This window comes from Leishmania mexicana, chromosome 18 (assembly GCF_000234665.1).
Source record: "Leishmania mexicana MHOM/GT/2001/U1103 complete genome, chromosome 18".
NCBI lineage: Eukaryota > Euglenozoa > Kinetoplastea > Trypanosomatida > Trypanosomatidae > Leishmania > Leishmania mexicana.
In genome coordinates, this window is record NC_018322.1 from 581,798 (window position 1) to 603,577 (window position 21,780).

The 21,780-nt window shown below is 58.6% G+C and overlaps 3 protein-coding genes across 3 annotated transcripts; all 3 read left to right on the forward strand.

The window, feature by feature from the left end:
* Positions 1 to 1,120: 1,120 nt before the first annotated feature.
* Positions 1,121 to 3,754, forward strand: LMXM_18_1420 (putative pumilio protein; the record flags this gene model as incomplete). Its single annotated transcript, XM_003874104.1, has 1 exon — positions 1,121 to 3,754. One exon carries the CDS (start codon positions 1,121 to 1,123, stop codon positions 3,752 to 3,754), a length of 2,634 nt encoding a protein of 877 aa, XP_003874153.1.
* A 10,704-nt stretch (positions 3,755 to 14,458) lies between these two features.
* LMXM_18_1430 (putative chaperone DNAJ protein) lies at positions 14,459 to 17,830 on the forward strand (the record flags this gene model as incomplete). Its single annotated transcript, XM_003874105.1, has 1 exon — positions 14,459 to 17,830. One exon carries the CDS (start codon positions 14,459 to 14,461, stop codon positions 17,828 to 17,830), a length of 3,372 nt encoding a protein of 1,123 aa, XP_003874154.1.
* Positions 17,831 to 19,874: 2,044 nt separating this feature from the next.
* Positions 19,875 to 20,564, forward strand: LMXM_18_1440 (conserved hypothetical protein; the record flags this gene model as incomplete). The annotated part of the gene is made up of 1 exon (XM_003874106.1): positions 19,875 to 20,564. The coding sequence occupies one exon, from the start codon at positions 19,875 to 19,877 to the stop codon at positions 20,562 to 20,564; it is 690 nt and encodes a 229-aa protein (XP_003874155.1).
* Positions 20,565 to 21,780: the final 1,216 nt, after the last annotated feature.

Genomic DNA, 21,780 nt, shown 5'->3' on the forward strand with positions numbered 1-21,780 from the left:
AGCGAGAGAGGCTCAAGACCGCAGAGGGTGGCGCAGAAATCTTCGATGTATTGTTGAGTAGTGCCGAGGCAGCGCAAGCGGACGTGGCAAAGTGGGGCGAGAGAAACGGAAAGTGCACCTCGCTCCTTTACATGTGCGGCGTGTGTGTGTCTTGTCGCCCTCTCAGACACCGCCCCTTCTATTACTCGTCGCGCGCATCCAAGGGGAGAGAGCGGGAAGAAGGTCGCTGCGACGGTCGTCGTTGCGGCTGCAATTTCGTTTTCCCTCTTGCTTCTTGTGCTTTTACCTTTGTGACGCAACGCTTTTTATCGTCAGCGTCTGTGAGGTGTGCTCGCGCTCTCCCTGCAGTGTAAGAGACGCGCATGCCGCATGGAAGCCCACCACCACGCCCACCGAAGATGCAGCGGCTCGCACGCTACAACGTTGTTCTACCTCCTCTTCATTCTCATCCTCTTTTTCGCTTTGCTCTGCCTGGGCGCGATCTGGGTGCACGGTGACGCATGCGCACACATGTATGCACGTCGTCTGGTGGCGGCTAGTGTCAACGCACACCATCAACACTATAATTGCCCCTCTCACGTTGCTTTAGCGGCTCATCACGTAGACCCCACACCCCCTCCTCCCCTCTTCTTCCCCACACGACCAGGTATTGTCGCTCTCTCTGCCGTTGTGCAGCAGCACCACTTCACCGTCCCTGTCCGCGTCATCACTGCCACTGCTGAGCCCGCGAAGGAGACCAAAGGAAAGAGCACCCTCATCCCCCCCCCCCACACACACACACGCACACGCCCCCCCCGCCGTATTTCCTTTTCGCTTGTTGCTTGTTGAAGCGCACACATTGGTTCTCGTGCGTACTTGTGTTTCGCCTCGAGGGCTCACCGCGGAGGCACATACGCACGCGCATAGGCACACTGTTACGCGCACTTGGGCGTATAAACACGTAAGTGCGCGCACCCCCTGAGCAAGACAAGAGAGAAAGCCACCGGCGTGGGAAGACTGTCTCAGGCACGACCTACGCTCACACACATCTTTACTCCTGGGCTGCCTCGCCCCCGTCGTCCGCGCACCCCACCGCGAGACGATCAACCGGTAGAAAACCAAGAAGAAAAAAAACGAAGCCATGGCTGCTAACTGGACTACCGCGTCCGACGCGCATCTTCGCGTGGAGGATATCGACTGGGGCTCCGCAGGTGGCGATGACATGTTCACCTCCAATGCCGATGACCTACTGATGTCAGACCCCCGCGCGGTTCGCCGTGCCGAAACGGCACCGATGGTCCTGACTATCATGGGCACAGGGGGCTCTCTCTGTGTCGGAGGTTTCGAGGAGGAGGTGAACCCAGACGAGGAGTACCGCTACACGGAGGATTACCACCAATTGTACTACTCCAAGAACCCACGTGACCCCCGTATGCTGCCGCCGTTGACGCGGCGCCGCCACCACCTCGTGCGTGAGGCTCGCGCACCGGGTGCGTTCGCGGTGTCGAGCGGCGACAGGCAGTCTGTCTCCACCACGAATGGTGCTGTTGGCGACCGTGTTGAGAACGAAGAGCGCGACTGTAATACCGCTGCCACTGCCGCTGCCGCCCCGGAGGCGACCGAACACCTCTCTTCACAGGCACTCGTGAAGCTCTACGTTGACACCTTCCGCCCTGACTGGGATTACGCGCAGATCAAGACCCACGTTTGCACCTTCAGCCGGGACCAGGACGGAAGCCGTCTCGTGCAGCGCCTGCTAGAGAAGCCGGAGAACATTGTCTCCATCTTTAACGAAGTTATTGAAGAGTTTGGGGAGCTGGCGACCGATGTGTTCGGCAACTACGTGTTGCAGAAAATGTTTGACGTGGTGCCCAAGGCCGAGAACGACGCCAACGCGCTTCCGGAGATCAAGGAGGCGAAGATGCTGGACCGCCTCACGGCGAAGGTGCGTGGCCACCTGCTCGAGTACTCTGTGCAGACATACGGCTGTCGTGTTATGCAGAAGGCGGTCGAGAACATGCGCGCTGCCGACCGCAACGCCATCATCCGTGAGCTGGATGGGAAAGTCGTGGACTTTGTCTTTGATCAAAATGCGAACCACGTGGTTCAGAAGGTCGTCGAGGTATGCCCTTCGGCCGCGCAGTTCGTGGTGGACGCCTTCATTCCGTCTCTGGGCGACCTAGCCTGCCACGCCTACGGCTGCCGCGTGCTGCAGCGCACCTTCGAGAAGTGCCACGACGTGGAGGGGGTGAACATTCGTCCGCTTATGGAGGCAGTGCTGAGCCGTGTAAACGAGTTCACGGTGCACCAATACGGTAACTATGTCGTGCAGCACGCCATGCTCAATGCGCCCGAGGATCTGCGCCACCGCTTTGTGGTGCAGCTGACGCCGCAGCTATATGCGCTGTCGTGCAGCAAGTTCGCCAGCAACGTTGCCGAGCGCATCGTGACGACGGCGACCGAGGAGGAACGTGACGCCATCATCAAAGAGCTGAAGAAGCCCCTGAGCGACTTCCAGGGCGGAAACTACCTAGTGAACATGATGCAGGACACCTACGCAAACTACGTTGTGCAGCGCTTCTTTGAAGCCGTCTCGCCCACGCAGCGCGAGGTTATCAGTGAGCTCGTGCAGCCCCACATCGGCACCATCAATCAGTCCGTCTACGGCCGCCACCTGCTGCGCAAGATGGTGTCGAACAACATTCTCACGAACACCTTCCTTCTCAGTCAAGGCATAGACGTTAGCGGCCCCGAGTACGGCGGAAATGCGAACAACAACGGCCACCGCAGTGGCGGCCACCGAAACAGCGCCGGCGGCACCAACGGCAGCGACAACCGCCACAACGGCGGCGGCTCTACGGGATACGCCAACCGTAATGGCAATGGCCGCGACAACCGTTCAGGCGGTGGCGTGGGCAGCAGCAGCGGCGGCAACAACAACGGCAGCGGCAGTCGTGCAGGTCGTGGCGGGCGTGGCGGTAACAACAACCAGCACGGCGACGGCAAAAACAGCGCCATGCGAAACAACGGTGGCGGCAACCCAAACAGCATGCTAGTCTTACAGCCGCAGCTGCAGCTTCAGCAGCCACTCATGGCCGGGTACATGCCCATACCGCAGCAGTATCCGTATGGAACCCCCTATGGCATTCCTCAGCTGCAGCAACAACAGCCCCAGGCGCCGCAGCAGGCGTACATGTACCCCGCCACAGCCGCCGCTCCGCAGCTGTATCAGCCGCAGCAGGCGTACATTCCGCAGATAGCGCCTAACGGCTTTGGCGCATTCGCTGGTGCGGCGGCCTTCTCAGCGCCGATGCCGCCTCAACAGCAGGCAGGCAACTATTCTCTCCGGTATGGTGCCCCGATGCAGCCGTCGACGCCAGCGTCCCAATCACTGCAGCCGCCGGCTCAGCAGCAACAGCAGTCGACTCGCCGTGGTGATGCGCAGTCTCCGCAGGTGTACGTGAACGGCGGCTACAACGGCGCAGGCCAGGCACACCAGCAGCAGCTGTCGCCGAACAGCGGCCTTTTCCCTGCGTCTCAGCAGCAGCAGCAGGTGTTTCAGGCGAACAGTGACCTCGCCGACACCACCCTTGCCCCTGGCAAGGGGGGCTGCTCAGGGAAGGGAAACACTGGCGCTGGCGTGAGCAGCGCCAGCCACGCTAACGCGACAAGCAGTGACAAGGCTTGTGCCATTCTTGCCAACAATACCACTAGCAACCAGCAGCGGGCCGGCTACGGCAACCAGCGCACCCTGCAACAGGAGTTGGGCTACTAGGACGGCTGCTGGCGGTCTCTCTCTGGTCTTGTTGTGCATTCTTGTGTTCTCTGCTTCTCTTAACAGTGCCTCGGTGAGGATGCGTTCCGCGCGAGATAACCACCAAGTTACGGTCAGGCACACAGACACCAACGCATGCCTGGTTGGGTACACGCGAGCGCACGATTGGGGCGGCGTTGCTTTATAGGCGTCTCCCTTTGCTGGGCACGCCTTTTCCTTTTGTCCTTCGATCGCACGCATCCCACGCTTCGACTGTCGAGCATGCACTCTCACCGAATGCATGCGTTGAGGGCGAGGGGAGGGGGATGGTCCACCTGCTTCGCTGCAGCAACGGCGGCGGGGAAAAGTCGGGAAAGGCGCAGCGGCGGAGCTTTACGTGCACGAGGGCTGCAGTCGTCGTTTCAATCTCGCGCGCGAGCGCTCGATCTCTCTGGAGTGGCGAAAAAACGTGGGTCTGTCAGGATCGATCAAGCCATCGTTGAACTCGCGGGAGACAGGACGCCATGCACGGGCGCACCCAGTGTGCGTGCGGGCTGCGGGGGCTAACGGGTGGGTGGCTTGGACGACGAGAGAGAAAGAGGAGGAGAAGGCGGAGGTAGGATGCTGCAGGGAGGCTGATCTTTCTCGATGGACTCCGGTCCCTGTGTCACCACATGCGTGGGGAGACGAGAAGTAGTGCGACGTACAGGAAAAGATGGCAGTGAAGCGGAAAACAACATAGCGTCGAGGAGCACCAGCCGCGGGCTCGTTGAATGGGCGGGACATGGCGATGTGGGGCGCTTGTGCTTGTGTCTGTGTGTCGGAGTCGTGTAATGAGAGAAACCACCGTGAGATATGTGCGCGAGGAGGAATTCGGTATCGGGGGAGGGGGGACGAAAAAGGGGTGAGGGGGGAGGAAGATAATGCGGTCTGTCTTTCGTATGGCGGAGAGACGGTTCTTGTGCGCTTCACAGCTGCGTGCCTCACCACACTCCGCTACACGTTGGGGAGGCTGCATCCGTGAAGTGTGTCGTTTTCGGTGCCCTCGTCTTGCCTTTCTCTTGCGTTCTGTGCAACAGGCTTGTGTTTTCGTGTCTGCGTGCACATGTGGAGTCCCCGCTCATCTCGTTGCCACCCCGCATACCCGCTCCGGGCGCTCACGCGCCTTCTTTCTCTCATTTCGCTGACAGTTGTTGAGGAGTCGTTCCTTTACCGTTGCACCGCGTCTGCGGGGTCTGCGTTGACGGACGCGAAAGAGGAAGCGGGCCGCCTGCTTGTACGCGGATATCCACAGAGGCTGTCCATACGCAAGGACCACATGCATTGTTTGCACGCCTTCTGCCGCCGTTCACTACGCTCCGTCGCCTGCTGTGCTTTCTGCTTTCCTTTTTTCAGATTCTACGGCGCCCCTCTTATTTCTGTACTCGTGCGGTTCTCCTCTGATGTCTGGTTCTCTCTCTTCTTGGCTGGCTTCTGTTGATCCGCCTTCTGTTGTCGTTCCTCCAGTGTGTGTGTGTGTGTGTGTGTGCGTGTGCGTGGCTGTGTGTGGCTGCGTGTCTATGTTGGTGCCTCCGCCCCCTCCTGAAGTCTTGCTTATAGATGAGTCCTCTTTCTGCACTGCGGACGACAGGCACGTTGCGCTACTGCGGCGGCGCGCTCTGTCTCAGTTGAGAAGGGAAGGAAGGGGGTGCGCAACGCGGCATGCCAGCGCGCGCGTCGTGTGCTGACGCAAGAGTTGGAGGAGGTGGACACACACGCACACATGCACACGCACCTAGATGCGCAGAGAGCAAGAGGACGAGATGGGAAAGGAAAGGGGGACTCCCCCCAAAAAATGAGAGCAGTGCAGGTGCAAGAAAAACAACAAAGGAATTTGAACGACGTAGTCGAACAAGCCGAGAGATCTCTCCTCCCACTGCCCCGCTGACTCACACATGTTTGGCAACAGTACGCAGGACGTGTGGGAAATAGAAGCCGATGTGTCCGGCGACACGACACGTAACGGAGCAGCGGAAAAGAGAGACTCTTACACGCGATAAAGCAAACGAGCAAGAAGAACGTGTGCGCGCACTGACCTGACGTGACCTCCCCCCAAAAACGGATCGTGAGCTCAGGGCGGGACGGTGGTGACGAGAGATGTCTGCCGGCAATGAACGTGAAAGGAGAGCGAACGTAGCGAAGGAAAGGGGAAGGAAAACACAAGCGAGCAATGTCGACGCGACGACAAGGAGAAAGAGGAAAGGAGGTCCGTGTATGAACGGTGCCGCGGACACATCCAACCGCGAAGGGCGAAGGGGGAAAGAAGGGGCCGGCACAGGTACACACACACATAAATATATATCTATATGCATTGATCTATATAGCTCACTGTTACCTCCTTCCCTCCCTCTCTCTCCTGTACTTATTACCTCCTACTCTCTTCCCCATTCTTCCGTGGGAGATACTCCCCCCCTCCCCCTCTCCCTTGGGCTCCCCCTCCCCTGTCTTCCTTCCTTTGCTGTCCACTGCTTGCATCTGCCTACCTCCTCCACGCTCTTCCTCGTGTTTTACTTCTGTTCTGCGCGTGTTCCGATGGTTCTCCTCCACGGTTGCTCTTGCCTTCAAGACAACCTTGCTGCTGTGCGCTTGCATTTTTGTTGTACCCCACACACCTTTGCTACGACTCTGCTGCTCGTCATATGTTTCCGTGCTCGCTTTACAGCTCAGTTTTACCTCATGCGTTTCTTCTCTCCTCCTGTTTTCGAGGACTCCCCCCACTTCTTTCCTCCTCTCACACTGCCTCTTTCTTGTGAGCAAACGTGGGGCGGGGGCGTGACAGTGTCGAACTCATGTGTATAAGGTGTTTGTGTGTGCGAGTCCGCGGAGGAGGCGAGCGACCGCGGGAGGACGGGGATGCTGATAGGAAGAAGAGCACTCCCCCCCTTCTCTCGCTTTTTCCCTGTCTACCCGTCTTTTAGACACACGCACGCACACACGCCAGCTCATCTCATCCCCACCCCTCCCCCTCCCTTCTATCTCCCCCGCCGAACCTACTTTTTCGTTTCTTCCACGCCGATCGCTGTCTCACCGCCTCCCCCCTATTCTTCTTTTTTTATGCCACTTGGTGTGTTTCGCGCGCGCACACACCCCTCATGCGCAGTGGTTGCATGCACTTCGTCGCATCCGCTCCCTGGCAGGCGGTGGGCCGACTCTCTGAAGTGAGAAAGGTCAGCGGCATGCAGGCAACGGCTCCCCCAAATGTGCGCGGTTCCCTTGTTCGCTGCGGGCTGATGGTGCGGCGCATTTGAGCTCAGGTGCTGACGCTGTTTCGCCAGTCGCGCGCGCGCCCCTCGCTTCCGCTTGTCTCTGGTGACTACTGTGGGCTGGGGCACGAGGACGACGCCGGCAAGCTTGCAAAGGCGGCTGGGGTCAGCGCCCCAGCGGCGTGGATCGCGGACCTGGCCGCCGGTCTCAGACGCCAGGCCGACATCCTCCGAAGCCGCGGTGGACGACGCCACGCACTGCGGTGGGGCTCCTGAGCGACTGCGGTCCCGCATCAATGCGCAGGGGTGTTGAGCCCACGAGGCGGCAGGAGACCGTGCTTTCCCGCTCCCGCGCAGGGGCTAGTCTGTGCACATCGGGTTGCTGCTGCGGCGGGTGGCGGGCGGTGGCGGCGTGGGGTGGGGGTGGTGTGCTGCCTGCTGCCCCGCTGGCGCTGTGGTGGCCCCGGCCCCCACCTGTGTTTGCCATGGGGGCAGCCGACCCGGCGTTGCGGCCGGTATGCTACGCAGGATCCGCGAATCGCTGGGGGCTGAAAGCACACCCCGTCTGACGCAGCGACCTGGTTACGCACGCCCCGCTCCCTCGGCATAGGTTTCCCCCCGTCCTGCGTGTGTGGCTGCCCCTCCGACAGGCGCGCGGTGGGCTCCCTGTGCGCTGGTGCGTGCGGGTCGGAGGGTTGGCGAAGCGGCCGCGAGGAGACGCATGCGACTCAGCCCCGCCGTGCATGTGCGTGGCACGCCCGGCGTCTCCCGGGTCGGGCTATGTGGGCTGACGGGGCGCCGGCGCGGAAGAGTGCTGGGAACGCCCCGGGTGACACCATCGAGTCCTCCGGACTCCAATGTGGGGAGTTACCGCACCTTACTGTGGGATGCCGCGGCTGAGAGAAAAACATGACATGCGTGCCGCGTGCAGGGTCTGAGAAGGCCCTGACCTGCGGCTGGCCGGCTTCCTCGCTTGGCGCATCCGGAATGCGCCTGCGCCACCGCCTGGCTACCCGCCCGACGGGCGCCACCGCTTCCGCCCTCGAGCGGGCGCCTAGCCGCTGCCCCTCGTGGATCACGGCGTGCGGTCCGCCCAGGCTCGTCTTGGGCCGATCGCGCAGTGTGTGTGTGCGGTGAAGGGAGGAAGAACAAGGCGAGCCCGCTATACACATGACCCCGATTCGACTGCCGACGGCTCGCTCTGGTCGACCAGGGTTTAGCCGCAGTGCGACCGAGGCAGGTGCGCTGTGGCTGTGTGTCTTTGTGTGCGTGTGCCTATGCTCTGTTGAAGTCTTCGTGGGTGGAGTGATGGACACGCTGAAGGAGAAACCGTAAAACCGGTTTCTTTTCACTTGGTGGTGTAACCCGGTGAGTCGCCGCTGTGGCTTCGCTGTCTCTTAGGATCTGGATTCTGTTTCTTGCGTGGCTCCCGCCCCTCTCCCTTCGACTCACTCTTCTTTTTTTTCGGGCTGTTCACTGTTTCGTCTTTGTCGCCGATCTTTCTGCTTCTCTCATCTCTTCCGTTACGTGACCCTCCCCCTTTCTCCTTCCGCGCTTGTCTCTTGTATGTGTGGGTCCCTGTTGGCGTGCTGCATAAGCAGCGCACGCATGTCAAGCGGATGCTCACTTCTTGGTTTGCTTTCGCTTTCTTTCCCTTGCCAGTTCTCCCCCCTCCCTCTCTCTGTTTGCCTCTGCCGATGTATCTGCCTACTCATGCCTCTGTGCGTTCTATGCTTGTGCGCGAGGGAGTCTGTGCTTCGACTTTCTCTCCCTCCCTCTCCCTTTCTTTTTTTTTTTCTTGGTTGTTTCCAGCCCATGCCTTTCTGCCCGTGCCTGTCTCAAAAAAAAAGCGTTTGCGTGGTCGTCCCCTCCTTGGGTGTGTGCTCCGCTGCTGTCTGCTTAGCAGCCGCTCTCTCTCTGCGCCAGAACCCCGCCCTTTCCCGTTTTCATCTCTCCTCTACTTGTATGGTATCTCCCCTCTTCCTCGCTTTGCCGCTGATGTCTCGAGTAAGCGTCCATGTTTTGTGCGCACGGGCTCACGGCACGTGCACATGCATTGGACTAGCAAGCAGCTACAGACTTCGAGCTCAGCGAAGCTTGAAGGTGATGTTTCGGGTGCTCTACAAGCTGTACCCACCATACAGAGGAGCAACAGAGGTGTGTGTGTGTGTGTGTGTGAGGTGTGTGTGGGGTGGGGAGAACCGGGAGGAGCGGCACAAACGAAAAGCGAAAAAACAAACGAACATCAACAAGGGCAAACAGCAAGAGCTACTCAGCAAGCTGACGCGTAACCTTTTTTCTTTCCCTTTTTCCATCTTTTACTCCCTCCTCGATCGCACACGGGAGCAAGCATCGATCGACTCGGCGTGCGATAGATAATGTCATGCACGAGTGATGTTGTTTTACGTGTATGTGTGTATGGTGCGTATGCGTTTTCGTGTGCCTCTGTGTCTGTTTCTGTGTCTTTGTCTTTTTCCTTCGTTTTATTATTATTATTATTTCTGCCTTGCTTGCTTCATCGTCATCTTCGCCATTCTGTATGTGCAGAGGTATGTGCGTAGGCGTGTGCGTGTGTGCGTGCGTGTGCGTGCGTGTCCTGTGTTTTTATTTTTCACTTGTGTGTTGCTTCTCCGTTCAACGAAAGTGTCATGTGTGTTGCGGTGTGGTTCTTTGGAGAGCTTCCTCGTTGATATCTGTCAAGGTCTGCCTGTCTGTGGGTCTTTCAGTGCCGTGCTTCAGAGTTCATCGGTGGCCCTTCCCCCCTCCCTCCTCTCTCTCCCCCACTCTTGCCCATCGAAACCTCTCCTTTTGTTTCCGGCTGTGATCTTCCATTTTTCTCTATGTTTCTCGCTATGTATATGTTTGTGGGGCTATCGGTGCATCTTCCCTCCCCTTCCTCTTTTCTATGTCTCCGATACTGCTGCAGCAAGGCAGAGAGGGTGGGTGGTGGGAGGGGGCGAGCGAGAGAGGTGTGGGCGGTTGACGGGGAAAGGGCGGGGCGGGGACTTTTCTGATCAGGAGACAAGTTCAAAACACTACGGACTCGGAGGAACACGCGATTGACGCAAAGTAAAAAAAAGAAAGAGGCGAAGGGAGGGGAGCCCGCATCGCATCCCCTTTGCTCTCCTCTCCAGCGTATCCCGGAGGAGGTTGGGGGAGGGGAGGGGGAGGGAGCAGGTGCCTGCCTGCGCGTTGAGGCTGCATCTGCCTCTTTGTAGCTCTCCCCCTGCTACCTCTCTGTGCTAGTCTCTTCACGTGGGTAGGCGATTGCGCGCCTGAGTGGTGGTGGTGGTGAAATGCGCATGTATCTGTGCTTATCTGCGGATGTATGAAGGAGCGGGCGGGAAGAATGCTCGTAGAGACGCTTAGGCCTGAGTGCCGTACGCTCTCTCCTCTCCTCGAGTGCGTACGGCACTCACGTGCCCTGCTTGTTTGATTGTTGTGTGCCACGCCGCCACCGTGTGTGTGTGTGTGTGGGTGGGAGAGGAGGAGGTTACAGTGTCTTTATCTTTTTATCTTCGTAATGTTGTTGTTCCCACTCCAGGGCTGCTGGGTCTTGCGTGTTGTCGTATTAGTCGGTGTCTCTCTGTCTCTCCCACATCGCCGCCTTCCTCTCCCTTCAGCGATGACGGGGATTTGTGTGTGTGTGTGTTGGGTGGGTGGGGGGAGACGGCAAAGAGGCTGAGAGGTGGGAGGAGGTATGTGAAGGAGGCTTTTGCCAGAGACCAAAGGAAAACGGTGCGCCGTGTCCAGTGGACAGTAACGCCGCCAGGTTCCAAGGGGCGTAATGCGTGTGACAGGGATGCTGAGACGGGGGCGTGAGGCGGAGTGCAGAGGCCTTTTTTTCATTTTTTTCCTCGTTCGCCTTCCCGTTACGTCCTCCACGCACCCACCCCTCCTCTCTAGTAGTCCTCTCGCATCTGTGGCGTCTGTGGCGGCATCCTTTCTCTCTCTTTCCTTTTGCTTGTGTGTGCCGTGTGTGTGTGTGCGAGATCCCACCGTGGACTGCGACGGCCGTGTGTGTTTGCCACCGTGCTGTCGGTGTGTGTGTGTCTCTCTCGCCCTCCCCGTTCCACGTTGTGCGTTGTTGCCTCCGTTGACTGCGTCTCTTATGGTTTTCCACGATGCTCTGAGCCACTGCCTTTTTTTAAAACGTTGAGGTGGTGTCTTTGTGTCTATGCCTCTCTTTTTCTCCTTTGCCCCTCTTCTCTCTCTCTGTGTGCGTGTGTGTGCGTGTGTGTGCCGTATCACGCCGTCGCGAAAGGGGGGGGGGAGGGAGGGAGGGAGGGAGGGTAGGGGGCATAAGAGGGGGAGGGGAGGGGGTGGCAGCCGGCCCCGACATCTTCCGCCCTTTCTCTATCTCTCCCCTTCTTTTACCCCCCTCCCCTCTCCTTCTATCTTTGATTCTCTCGCCAGGGACTATATCAACATATCTCTATATCTATTTATTTATTATATATATATATATGTGTGTGTGTGTGTCTGTGTGTGTGGTCTACTGGGCTTTTCCTCAATTTCGTTTCGAGCCACGTCCCCACGCTCACACGCACACCCGCTCGCTCATCTCCCCGCATCCCCAAATTGTTTTTCCCGTTGTCTCTTGTTTTTTTCTCCTTTGCTTTTTTTTCTCGTTCGTCAATTTCCCCTTCGCTTTCGTGTTGGCATTTCCCTTCTCCTCCGTCCCCATCCCGTGCGACCGGAGTCTCTTCTCGTTGCCGTCCACGTGTGCATCTCCAGCCTCACTGATACTCGCATGCATCATCCCCAACACATGCCTACACACAGCTTCGCCTAGCCCAGTCGGTTTCTCCCTATCCTTCCCTTTTCCCGTCAACACTCACTTGCACACGCTTTCCTTTTTGTCTGTTTCGCGAGAATGGTAACACTGGAGGTACACACGAGACAACAGACACCAGTTGTGTCCGTCGTTGTCTCTTCATCCTGCGCTTACGGCTTTCTCTTTTTCTCTCTCCTCATCGTGATTGTCGTCGGCATCGCCCAACAGTTCGCGCTTTCTCTCTCTCCCTCCCTCCCTCCCTCTCTCTCCAACGTCCGCCTCCCGCTGAACGACACCGAGTGTCCTCACCTCTCACAACTCCTCCCGTTGAGTACACGCAACTGTTTTGTTCGTCGATTTCTTTTGATTTTTTTTTCATTTTAAGTTTTTATCTATGCCTTTGTTTTCCGAGTTACACCTCTGCAAGCGCTTCTTTGTGTGCTTTCTGTTTTCCGGGATGGCTTCACCTCTCTCCATGTCTTGCTTCGTACCTCTTTCTCTGTGCATGTGTGTGTGTGTGTGTGCGTGCGTGTGTGCGTTGCAGGCAGGCGGCCGCGTCCTTAAAAAAAAAGAAATTCCTGTCTTCGCTTTGGCTCCGTTTCTTTATTTTTATCCTTTTTTCCCTTTTTGTTTGTCTGGTTCTTGTTGATGTTGCATGCTCTGAGCGCTGTTTTCTCTCTCCATCTGTCCGTGTCTCTGTCTGTCTCTCTCCGCCGGTGCGTGTGCGTGTGTGTGTGTGCGCACCACTCGATCCGGCATCCCTGACCTCTCTCTCTCCCTCTCCGTTTTCCTTTCCTTTTTTTTTGGACTCTCGCATTGCTCCCTCTTCTCCCTGTCTTTCCTCCCCATACAACGTAACTTCTCTCTCATCTCCATGTGCTCTTCTATCATCCCTTTCTTTCTAACGTAGACATACATGCGCTCACGAAGTCTTCTAGTTGCCTATCCATCGCCCCCCTCCCCCTCCCTTCCTCCATCTCTACTGTGTATGTCTCTCTCCCTCGGTCTGCGTTGGGTCTGTCTGTGTTTCCATGTCTTTGTCTGCATGTGTGTAGGTGCCGTGATTTGTATCAGTGTCTCTATTTACGTTGTTTCGTTCATCACTGCCTGCCTGCCTGTCGGTCTCTCGCAGCACGACGCCATCCTCACTTCCCCCTCCCCCCCACACTCTCTCTCTCGCATGTGGACTGTTCCGCCACCATACGTAATCCTGTCTGTGTGTCTGTACGGTGCCGCCGGAATCGACATGGGAAACAAGAAATCGAATGAATCAAAGAAATCTGCGCTTTCAAACGGCGGTGATGATGATAGAGAGAGTCGTCTGCCCGCCTCAGTCGTGCTCTCCTTCTTCCTCTGGTAGCGGAGTCGTGGAGTTGCCGGTACTGCCGCGCATACACAAATAACAGCCGATGCTCCCCCCTCCCCTCACCCCCAGGAGACCAGGCTAGCTGCACTCTGCCGGTTCTTGATGGACTTGGCGGCACATTGACAGGGAAAGGAGATGGCAGAGACGGAAGGGAAGATGTACACACACACATGCGCGGATGATGAGGCTGATGTGCTGATGTGTTGGTGGAAGGTGCGAACCTCGTCTGGAAGTCTTGCGCTGCCCATCTTTCCGTTTTCCGTTTCTTTTATCCTGTTCGCCATCATCCTGTGGATGGGTGTGTGTGGGGGGGCAATACATGCCACGCTTCTCTCGTCTCATTGATCGCCTTCCCGCGTGCGTGCTCATCGTGGACGGCTTCGGTGCCTTCGAGTGCGCTGTGACCCGATGCCATGTGGACACCTCGACAGGCGTTGGCCGAAGGAGACTCGTGAGTGCTGCTCGCCTCTCCTCTGATTGTGGAACGGGAACGCTGGCCGATCTGCTATTCTTCTTTCGTTCCCCTCTCTCTCCGCTCCCTCCTCTCCCCTTTCTTTGTCGGCTCACTCTCTGTCGCCGCCTCACGTTTGGTGCCCTTCACTATCATCATATATATGCGGCCGTCAAGGATAGTACAAGCGAAGGCCTCCGCTGCAGTAGCTTGCTGACGGACACGCGGGCATCAAAGACTCTGCCGACGTCGCCACCACACCTTCCTCCCCCTTCCCTTGCACAAAGAGTTTTTTGTGCACACCACCTGAATCGGGAGAGTCGCCTTAGGAACGTAGAGGACGTCTCCCGCTAGCTTCGAGTGTGAGGGACGCACTGTTGGGCATCTCCTCATACATCAGCCACCATCTTTTTTTTATTTGCGCGTGTTGTCGGCTGCTTTCAGTTGGTGGTGGTGCGGCGCGACTCCCTCGGCCGCTAGACTCAAAAGCGGCGCGCTATTTCAGTTCTAGCGCTGTTTTGGCGTGTAACTTGCACAGGTGTACGCCAAAGATGGTAGTGGTCAACGGTTGTACACGGGTAGCTAGTCCACTACAGTAGAAGAGGCACGAAGAGGTCCATTGATACCCCCCCCCCCCCCACACACACACATACAACGACACTTAGATATCTGTACACCCGAAGACGCGCTTTACTCACACGCGGAATATTGATTGCCGGGAGAGGGAGAGGGGGGCTTCTGCGTGTGCGTGGGCGCATGTGTGTATCTCTGATCGTCTCGCTGCCACTCTTTTGGTACGTGAGAAAAACGGAGAGGTAGGGCCGACGACTGACCGCCTTGTCGTGCGGGTGATATCGACCCTCTCCTGCTGCTGCAGCCGATAATCGCAATGGAGGCAGGGCGCCACTACGAGGTACTGTGCATTGCCAACTTCAGCTCTGCCGAGGAGGTGCGCCTAGCGTACAAGTCGCTTGCCCTCAAGTACCACCCCGACAAGAACTTGGGCGACCCGACAGCGGCGGAGCGCTTCCGCGCAGTGTGCCGCGCTTACGAAGTGCTTTCAAGTGAAGAGACGAAAGGCAAGTACGACCTCGCGCTGCGTGCTGCCCTATCCGAGTATGGCCAGCGCGCTGGTAGCAAAACCGGCGGCCACGGAGGCGCCAATCCGTACTCCATGAAGGCCCCCTCTATGTCGGATATTTACAGAGATCTGTACCAGCGACAAGCCGCGCGGGCTAGCACACGGAACCGCACCTCGTCGGCGCCGCCGCAAAGTGGCAAGGCATCTACCTCGCAGTACACCAAGGCGCAGCAGGAGCATTTTCGCAAGCGAGAGAGGGAGCGGCAACAGGAGCTGCGCCGTCAGAGGGAGAGGGAGAGGAAGGAGCAGCGTGATCGAGAGCGGGAGGCGCTGCGCAGGGAGCAAGAGCGGCAAGAAGAGCTGCTTCAGCAGCGGTGGCGCCTGCAGCAGCAGCAACAGAAGGTGTACCCCACGCGTGGATCAACACGCATCACAACCACAGCTGCCGCTGCATCACCGTCGACCGGCACAACTAGCGACTCCACAGCCCACATCGACGACGGTAACGGCATCTCACCTCGCATGCAGCGCGTATCCCCACGCGTGAAGACGGAAGGGGTGCGTAGCGGCATTGAAAGCCATGCGCCGAACACGGTGCTCCTTGGCACGCCGGCGCGGCTGGCAATGTTGGCCCGCAACGGAGTCGCTACCGCACTGCGCACGTTCCGGACGTGCTCGCCATTATCTCTGTCGCCACGGCCGTCCGCCAAGCCTCGCTCTGCCGAGGCCGGCGCGCCTGATGAGCCGTCGTCGTCATTCGCGTGGCGGGAGGAGGAGACGACGGACGTTGACGCGGTGGAGGGTGAGTTGTCTACAGGCTGGCACACGCCCCTCAACGCACTCGAGAACAGCGGTGACCTGGAGGAGGGAGCGGCGCCCTCCAGCAGTTACAGCAGCTGTGCCGGCTCACCTATTGCTGCCGAGGAGCAGGTGATGGCGCAGTCGGCAAGCGTACCTCGGGACTTCTGCAGGGGGAGCGCGCCGCTTTCGCGACCTGCATCTGGCGTTGCAAGCGCCAGTGGTGTAGATGCACGGCCGGCGGCGTCCGCTCAGCCGAGCACTCGCAACACGCACACCACGTCGGAGGACGGTAGCGAAGATGGCACTGCAGCTGGCTGCGGACACGACAGTCATCGTACGCCGTCCTCGTACCGTCTGGGGACGCGCAACACGACTGTGAACCGAGTCACGGTGCCGTCCGCGTCTCCCACGTCCACAACGCCACGCCACTGGGGAACGCCTCGCAGCTTCACAAACTTCCACGGAGCAGCGTCAGCGTCAGCGTCATCGGCTTCCTTGGCAGCGTCGCCGTGGAGTCAGACAATCACTCCGCATTGTAGCAGCAGTGCACATGTGGCCGCGAACGGCCGCAGTCATAGCTTGTCTGCCGGGACAGCATCGACCAGGGCCAGAGCGAGTCACACCTTGCCCAAGAGCAGCAGCATCAACGGCGCCACCCGCCACAGCAGCCCCCTTCATGCCTCCTTCCTTCACCGAGTGCGTCCCATATCCAGTTTGGCGGACAAGGACAAAGAGGTGCTAGACAAGAGGCGGCGAGAGCGACTGGCGAAGGAGAAGGAGAGGCAGCGGTCAGCTCGACTCGCTGAGGAGGAGCGCCAGTTCCGTCGACTCGCTCGCGCGGCAAAGTATCATCGTGAGAACGCTGCCGCCACCTCTGCCGCCGCAGCAGCAGAGGAGCCGCTGCCCTTTGAGAAAGAGCTGGAGTACCTCCTGCATGACGAGGCGAGTGAGCGGGAGCAGCTGATCGAGCGAGAGGAACAGCTCGCGTGGCGCCGCCTACATCGCCAACAAGCGAAAGTTATTCAGGCTGTCCTGGTGCGACGCCGCCTCGCCGCGGCCACGACGGAGGAGATGGCGTGGCGCAACGGTTTGCTGCAAGCGTGCCGGGTAGAGCGCGACCGCTACTTCTTGTGCTTCTACGAGCGACTCGACCGCCTGTATCTTGAGGGCCGCGAGGGGCGTGATAGGCGTCAGTTGGTTGAGCGTGAGGCAGCTGACAGGTACCATGTACGTCGGGCCTCGCAGCGACGCTTCTCTATGGCAACTGAGGAGGCGTCGCAGCGGCACCAGTTCTCCGGTAGCGCCATGCAGGCGGTTCTTGGCCAGGGCATCCCGGTCGCAGAGGCGGTAGATCGCGCTTCCGCCCTCACCGCGGAGGCAAAGACTCGCCACAGCACTTTCTCCAGCGTTTACGATGATGCTGCTCAGTTCGAGCATCGGTGTGATGTCGGCGTGAGGCTCACGGAGAACCATCCGTGGCATCAGCAACATTCGGAACACCAGCAGCAGCACCCGGACGAGTGGCTGCCCCCCGCGACACTCGCCGCTCAGACCACTAGTGCACTGAACGTGAAGAGAGGCTGCGCCAAGAGCGCTGCCAGCTCCACTGCCGTGACGGATATCTCTACGACTGGGTATCCGGAGTCTTTCCTTTCGGCGACCGGCACGCCGAAGGCGGCGTCCGCGATGGCGGACAGGCTGTCGGGCAGTAGTGCCTTCGCAAAGGCATCTGAGCAAGCGAGTCCGTACGTATCCTCCAAGAAATACAGCTCGGTAGCCTCCTCGAACAGCACAGATTCCCCTGCCATCACCTTCACCACCTCCAGCAATGGCGAGACAAAGATGTGGCTGACTGGAGCGGAGCGGCGCCTACTGATGCTCGTCAGAGACGAGTCTCGCCAACGTAGTCTGCTTGTGAAGCAGCAGCAGCGAGAGGAGGTGGCGCTGCGTCGTCGGCGCGCCACGGCCCTACACTGTGTCTTTGCCAAGGAGAAGGAAAGTTCTGTCAAGCGTGCGCAGCGTTGTGCCCTGGTGGAGGTAACTGCGCTCAAGGCGCAGCTACGGACGTTGCAGCGGCAAACGAGACCCTCCTTGTCTCCACGCAGCATCGAGGACGGCTCCTCTGCCGCAGCCACCAGCGCAGCTTCCGGTTCCCCTGCCAATTCCGTATCCGTATCGTCGAGGATGGAGTCCTTGGCAGTGTCGCGTCATGGCTCGCCACTGCCTTTGCTGCCTCAGCCCACCTCCGAAGCCGCTGCCGCAGCGTGTGCATCATCGCCCAACACGGCGCGTGCGCTTTCGGTTGCGAGTATCTTCACGACCGCGGCGGCGCTGAGCGGCTGGACGGCATTGCCAGACTCAGATGGGGAGGAGGATTAGGTACTGCCGGAGGCCGATGCCGTTAACTTGTGCACGTATGACGGCAGCGCGAAGAATGCCTACTCTGAGCTGTTCCCTTCCTATAGCTTTCTTCTCAAAATTTGTATGTTGGCCGCACCAACACCCCTATCCGCCCATACCCCGACACAAATATTTGGATGCCGCAGACGTGAAGCGTTGTCCGTTGCTTGGACCTTCTTCACACCCTCTTTTCTGCCTGGCGCTCTTGCCCCCCCCATCTCCCTCCTTCGCTCGCTCGCTCCCCCTTTGTATTTCGTGTATTGTTCTCTCGCATCTACTTGTGAACACGTTCTCTTCGTTGTTTTCTTCGCTTCGCAGTTTTAGAACTTGTTGTCAGCCGCCTCGACTTTTTTCCTTGTGTGGTTGTGTGTACGTGCGCCTCCCTCTCCCCCTCCCTCTTCCTCTCCCTCATCGTGCGTGCCGTGTGTCGTACACGCACATGCGTGCCTCGGGACAGTGTGTTCTCATGCATGCGCGCGCCTGTGTGCATGGCGTGTATGTGTGTGTCGGTTGACGTGTGTGGCGCACTCTCGCCACCGTCATTAGTTTTCTTTTTCGTCGGCCCATTTTCTCTCTGTCTCTTGAGGTGTCCGCCCTCCCTCCTGTCGCCCGTTGCCTCTGCCAGATGCTCCTCGTCCTCTGTCGGTCGCTCTCCCACCCGTTCCCTTCCCGCCGTCGTCGGCCCTCACCCGCCAAGTGCCGCATGTAGGCATTTAGCCGTGCTTGTTCGCTGGCGCACAGCTCCTCTCTGACGGACTGCCGTCTCCCGTGCATCTCTCCCACTTCTCTTCGCGTATGTGTGTATGCGTGTGCTGTGCTGTCACAACAGCAGGACGAAACGGCGGAACAAAGTACTCGAAGGCACCCGCGACACGCACGCACTTCAGCCAAACATGTTGAGAGAGGGGGAGGGGAAGGGGGCAGGCGAGCGCTGAAGACACCTGCAAATCTTTGGGTGCTCCCTCTCGCGTGTGCTGCGAAGGGGTGTGGGCGGGGAGCACAAAGGTCTGAGCTTCTCCTATACTCGCCTGGCGCAGCATTCTACTTTTCAGCGACTGTGTGTGTGTGTGCGTGTGCGTATGGAGGGGAGGGAAGGGGACGCGAGGGCGAGCACATCTTTTTTTCCTTACTTGTTACCTTCATAATGCCGGCCACCACACGCTGGTGTCATGGTCCAGTGCCCACTCGTCGTGATACTGCCGAGGCCCTGCAGCGGCTGCCCTCTGGTGCGGCTGCGGGGTCTCTGGCATCGGCGGACAGGGCTCGGCTGGCGCTGTGCCGAGGAGACGTATAGTCGTGCTCACGCCTGGACCAGTCCACTGCGAGTCCTGCCCGCGTGTTCCGCAAGTGCACGCATCCACCTGCTGCTTCTCCTGCTATCACTGCGCTGCGGTGATGTCGGGCGTAGTTCTGGGCCTCGGCTGCTCTGTGTGCAGTAGAACGGCAGTGGGCTGAACGACGCTGAGCGACGTTGGCTGACCCGGCTGCTTGACATCGCCGCCGTGCGATAGCGATGGGTGGGCTGCGGTTGTGTGTGCACAGGCGCTGACTGGTTCGTGGTGGGGCGGAGGCTTTCCTATTGCAATAAAGAGAATCTCCACCTCCTCTTTCCCCACCCACCTTCCGGAGAAGCGCTCCACGCGCACCGGAGTCGGTGGGCCTGCATGTGGGCCAGCATGCGCATCGCCTCATGTATTCGTCTCTCTTCTTATGGTCTAATTCTTCCCCACGTTTTTCCCTTTCAACAACGCTGCTCGACAACCGCAGCAGTATCTGCGTGTAGTTGCGGGTGTGTCTCTGCGCGAGTGGTTCCTGACCCTGCTCTTCACGCGAGTGTCTCCGGTGCGCCAACGAGGCAAAACCAAATAGAAGGCGATCGAAAGTCAAGGCGCACAGCCCCTCATCATCTAGCGTTGTCATCATCTTCTCCCTCTCGTACCACCTGTGGCTCACGCTGGCCCTCCTCATCATCTCTTCGTTTATCTGCCCACGCCTCCTCTGCGTACCCAGAGACCATCCAAAGATGGGCGGCCGGATCTCGCGCGAGCAGATGAATGATTACCGGGAGGTGGTGAAGGATCGCATCTCCGAGGAAGCCATCGGCTTCCTGCACACCCGCTTCATGAAGGCGGCCCCATCTGGGGTCATGACCCCGCTTCTCTTTAAACAGTACATCGAGAGCGTAGGCGTGTTCAAGAATCGTAGAATCCTTCAAGAGCAGCGCAGGTGGCGGCAGGGAAGCATCTTCGACACGTTAGGGGCCAGTCGCTACAACGGGGAGAGGCGGCAGGCGGCTGCTGGTGCCAACGGAGACGCGGTAGAGGAGGATGGCATTGATTACTACGATCACCTCTTTCGCGGGTACGACATCAACAACGAAGGAGTGATAACCTTCAAGAAGTTTCTGATGTACCACGTAGCAGTCGTGTACAGCACCGAAGATTTGTTTTACGTAGTGTTTAACGCCTACGACGGCGACGGCGACGGCTTCCTGTCACTGGCGGACATCAAGGCTGTCATCACGGCAGCAACGCGCTACGTAGGCGACTACGACGTCAACGACCGCGAGGTGCGCCGCGTGATTGATGAGGAGGCGCGGCGGCTCATGGGCTTTCTGGACATCCGTAAGCAGGGATACATACAGATGGAGGACATGCGACTCATCACGCAGAAGTACCCGCAAGTGTTGGAGAAGATGAAGAATTTGATGTGAGGGAGCCAGAGGAGGAGGACGATGTAGCGCGAGGAGTAGTGCTGCTCGTGGAGGCGTCTTCGTTGCCTTATATATATATATATATTCCTCTTCCTCTCTCTCTCTCGCGTCCCTTTCCCTCTTCCGTGATGACGGACGCGTACGTTCAAGGTTTTGTTTCTCCGGCGCTTGCCTGCTCCATCACCACACACACACACACGCGCGCAAACTCTTCTCCCCCTTCTCTCTCTGCGCGTGTGCGTGGCTGCCGCACGCGCCCGCTCGGTTTCATTCTTTCGGTGTTTGTTTCATTTTTTCCCTTGCGTCTCGCCGTGCCGGCGCCATGAATCCCGTCGTTTTTCCTTCCTGACTTTTATGTCGTTGCTTCAGAAGTAGCGTTGGCCCTCCGCTCTGTGTTGGTGGGCGTGGTCTTGCCGACTGCCATCTTTTCCGCGTGTAGCTCCGCATTTGTGCAGCTCTGCACGCGAGCTCTGAGGGGAGGCGAGTCACTGATGCCCATCGCGTGGTGCTCTCCCGCGTCTTTTGCTTTGCTGTATGTACGTCTCTCTCTCTCCATCGTTACCTTTCGTAACTCGGGCAGCGTGTGGTGCTTAGGTCATTCTTCTAGTTTCTCCGGTTTTTGCAAGGAGCACGCGTGCGTGCAAGCGGAAGGAACAGCGTGCCGCTTTCTCTCTCTGTCTCGTGAGCCGCAGCAGATTGCCCACGGCGTGTAACCCCTTTCTCTTCAGCTCAGGACGCTGCTGTTCCACATGCAGACACAGGAGGAACACTCGAAGAACGAACGACAGCAACTGAGTACATGGATGGGGACTGCTCAAGGTCTTGGAAGAGCCCCACTCCTCCTGCTGTCCACGGCGCATCCGCTCTCTCCCAATGAAGAGTGACCAAGTAGACAGATGGTGGCCTGCGTGTATGTGTGCGTCGTTCTCCTTTTGTGTGAGCGTCCGTCTCTTGTCAGTGATCGGTGCCACACTAGCTTTCCCCCTTGTACCAGGATTCCGTTGCCAGGGCCGGAGGAGTTGGATGTCGAGTGGGGACGGGAGACAGTCGACACTGCACGGGCGCTCTGTACTCGTGAGTGCTTTTGGAAAGCTTGCTGTGCTTTCCTTGAAGTTTAGCGCGCATGAATGGCTGCAAGCAAGCACTGAGCCTGCAGGTTTAGTCGTCCTCTTCCTCCTTGCGCTCCTCCCTTCTCTCTCACCCTCCTTGTCTTGTA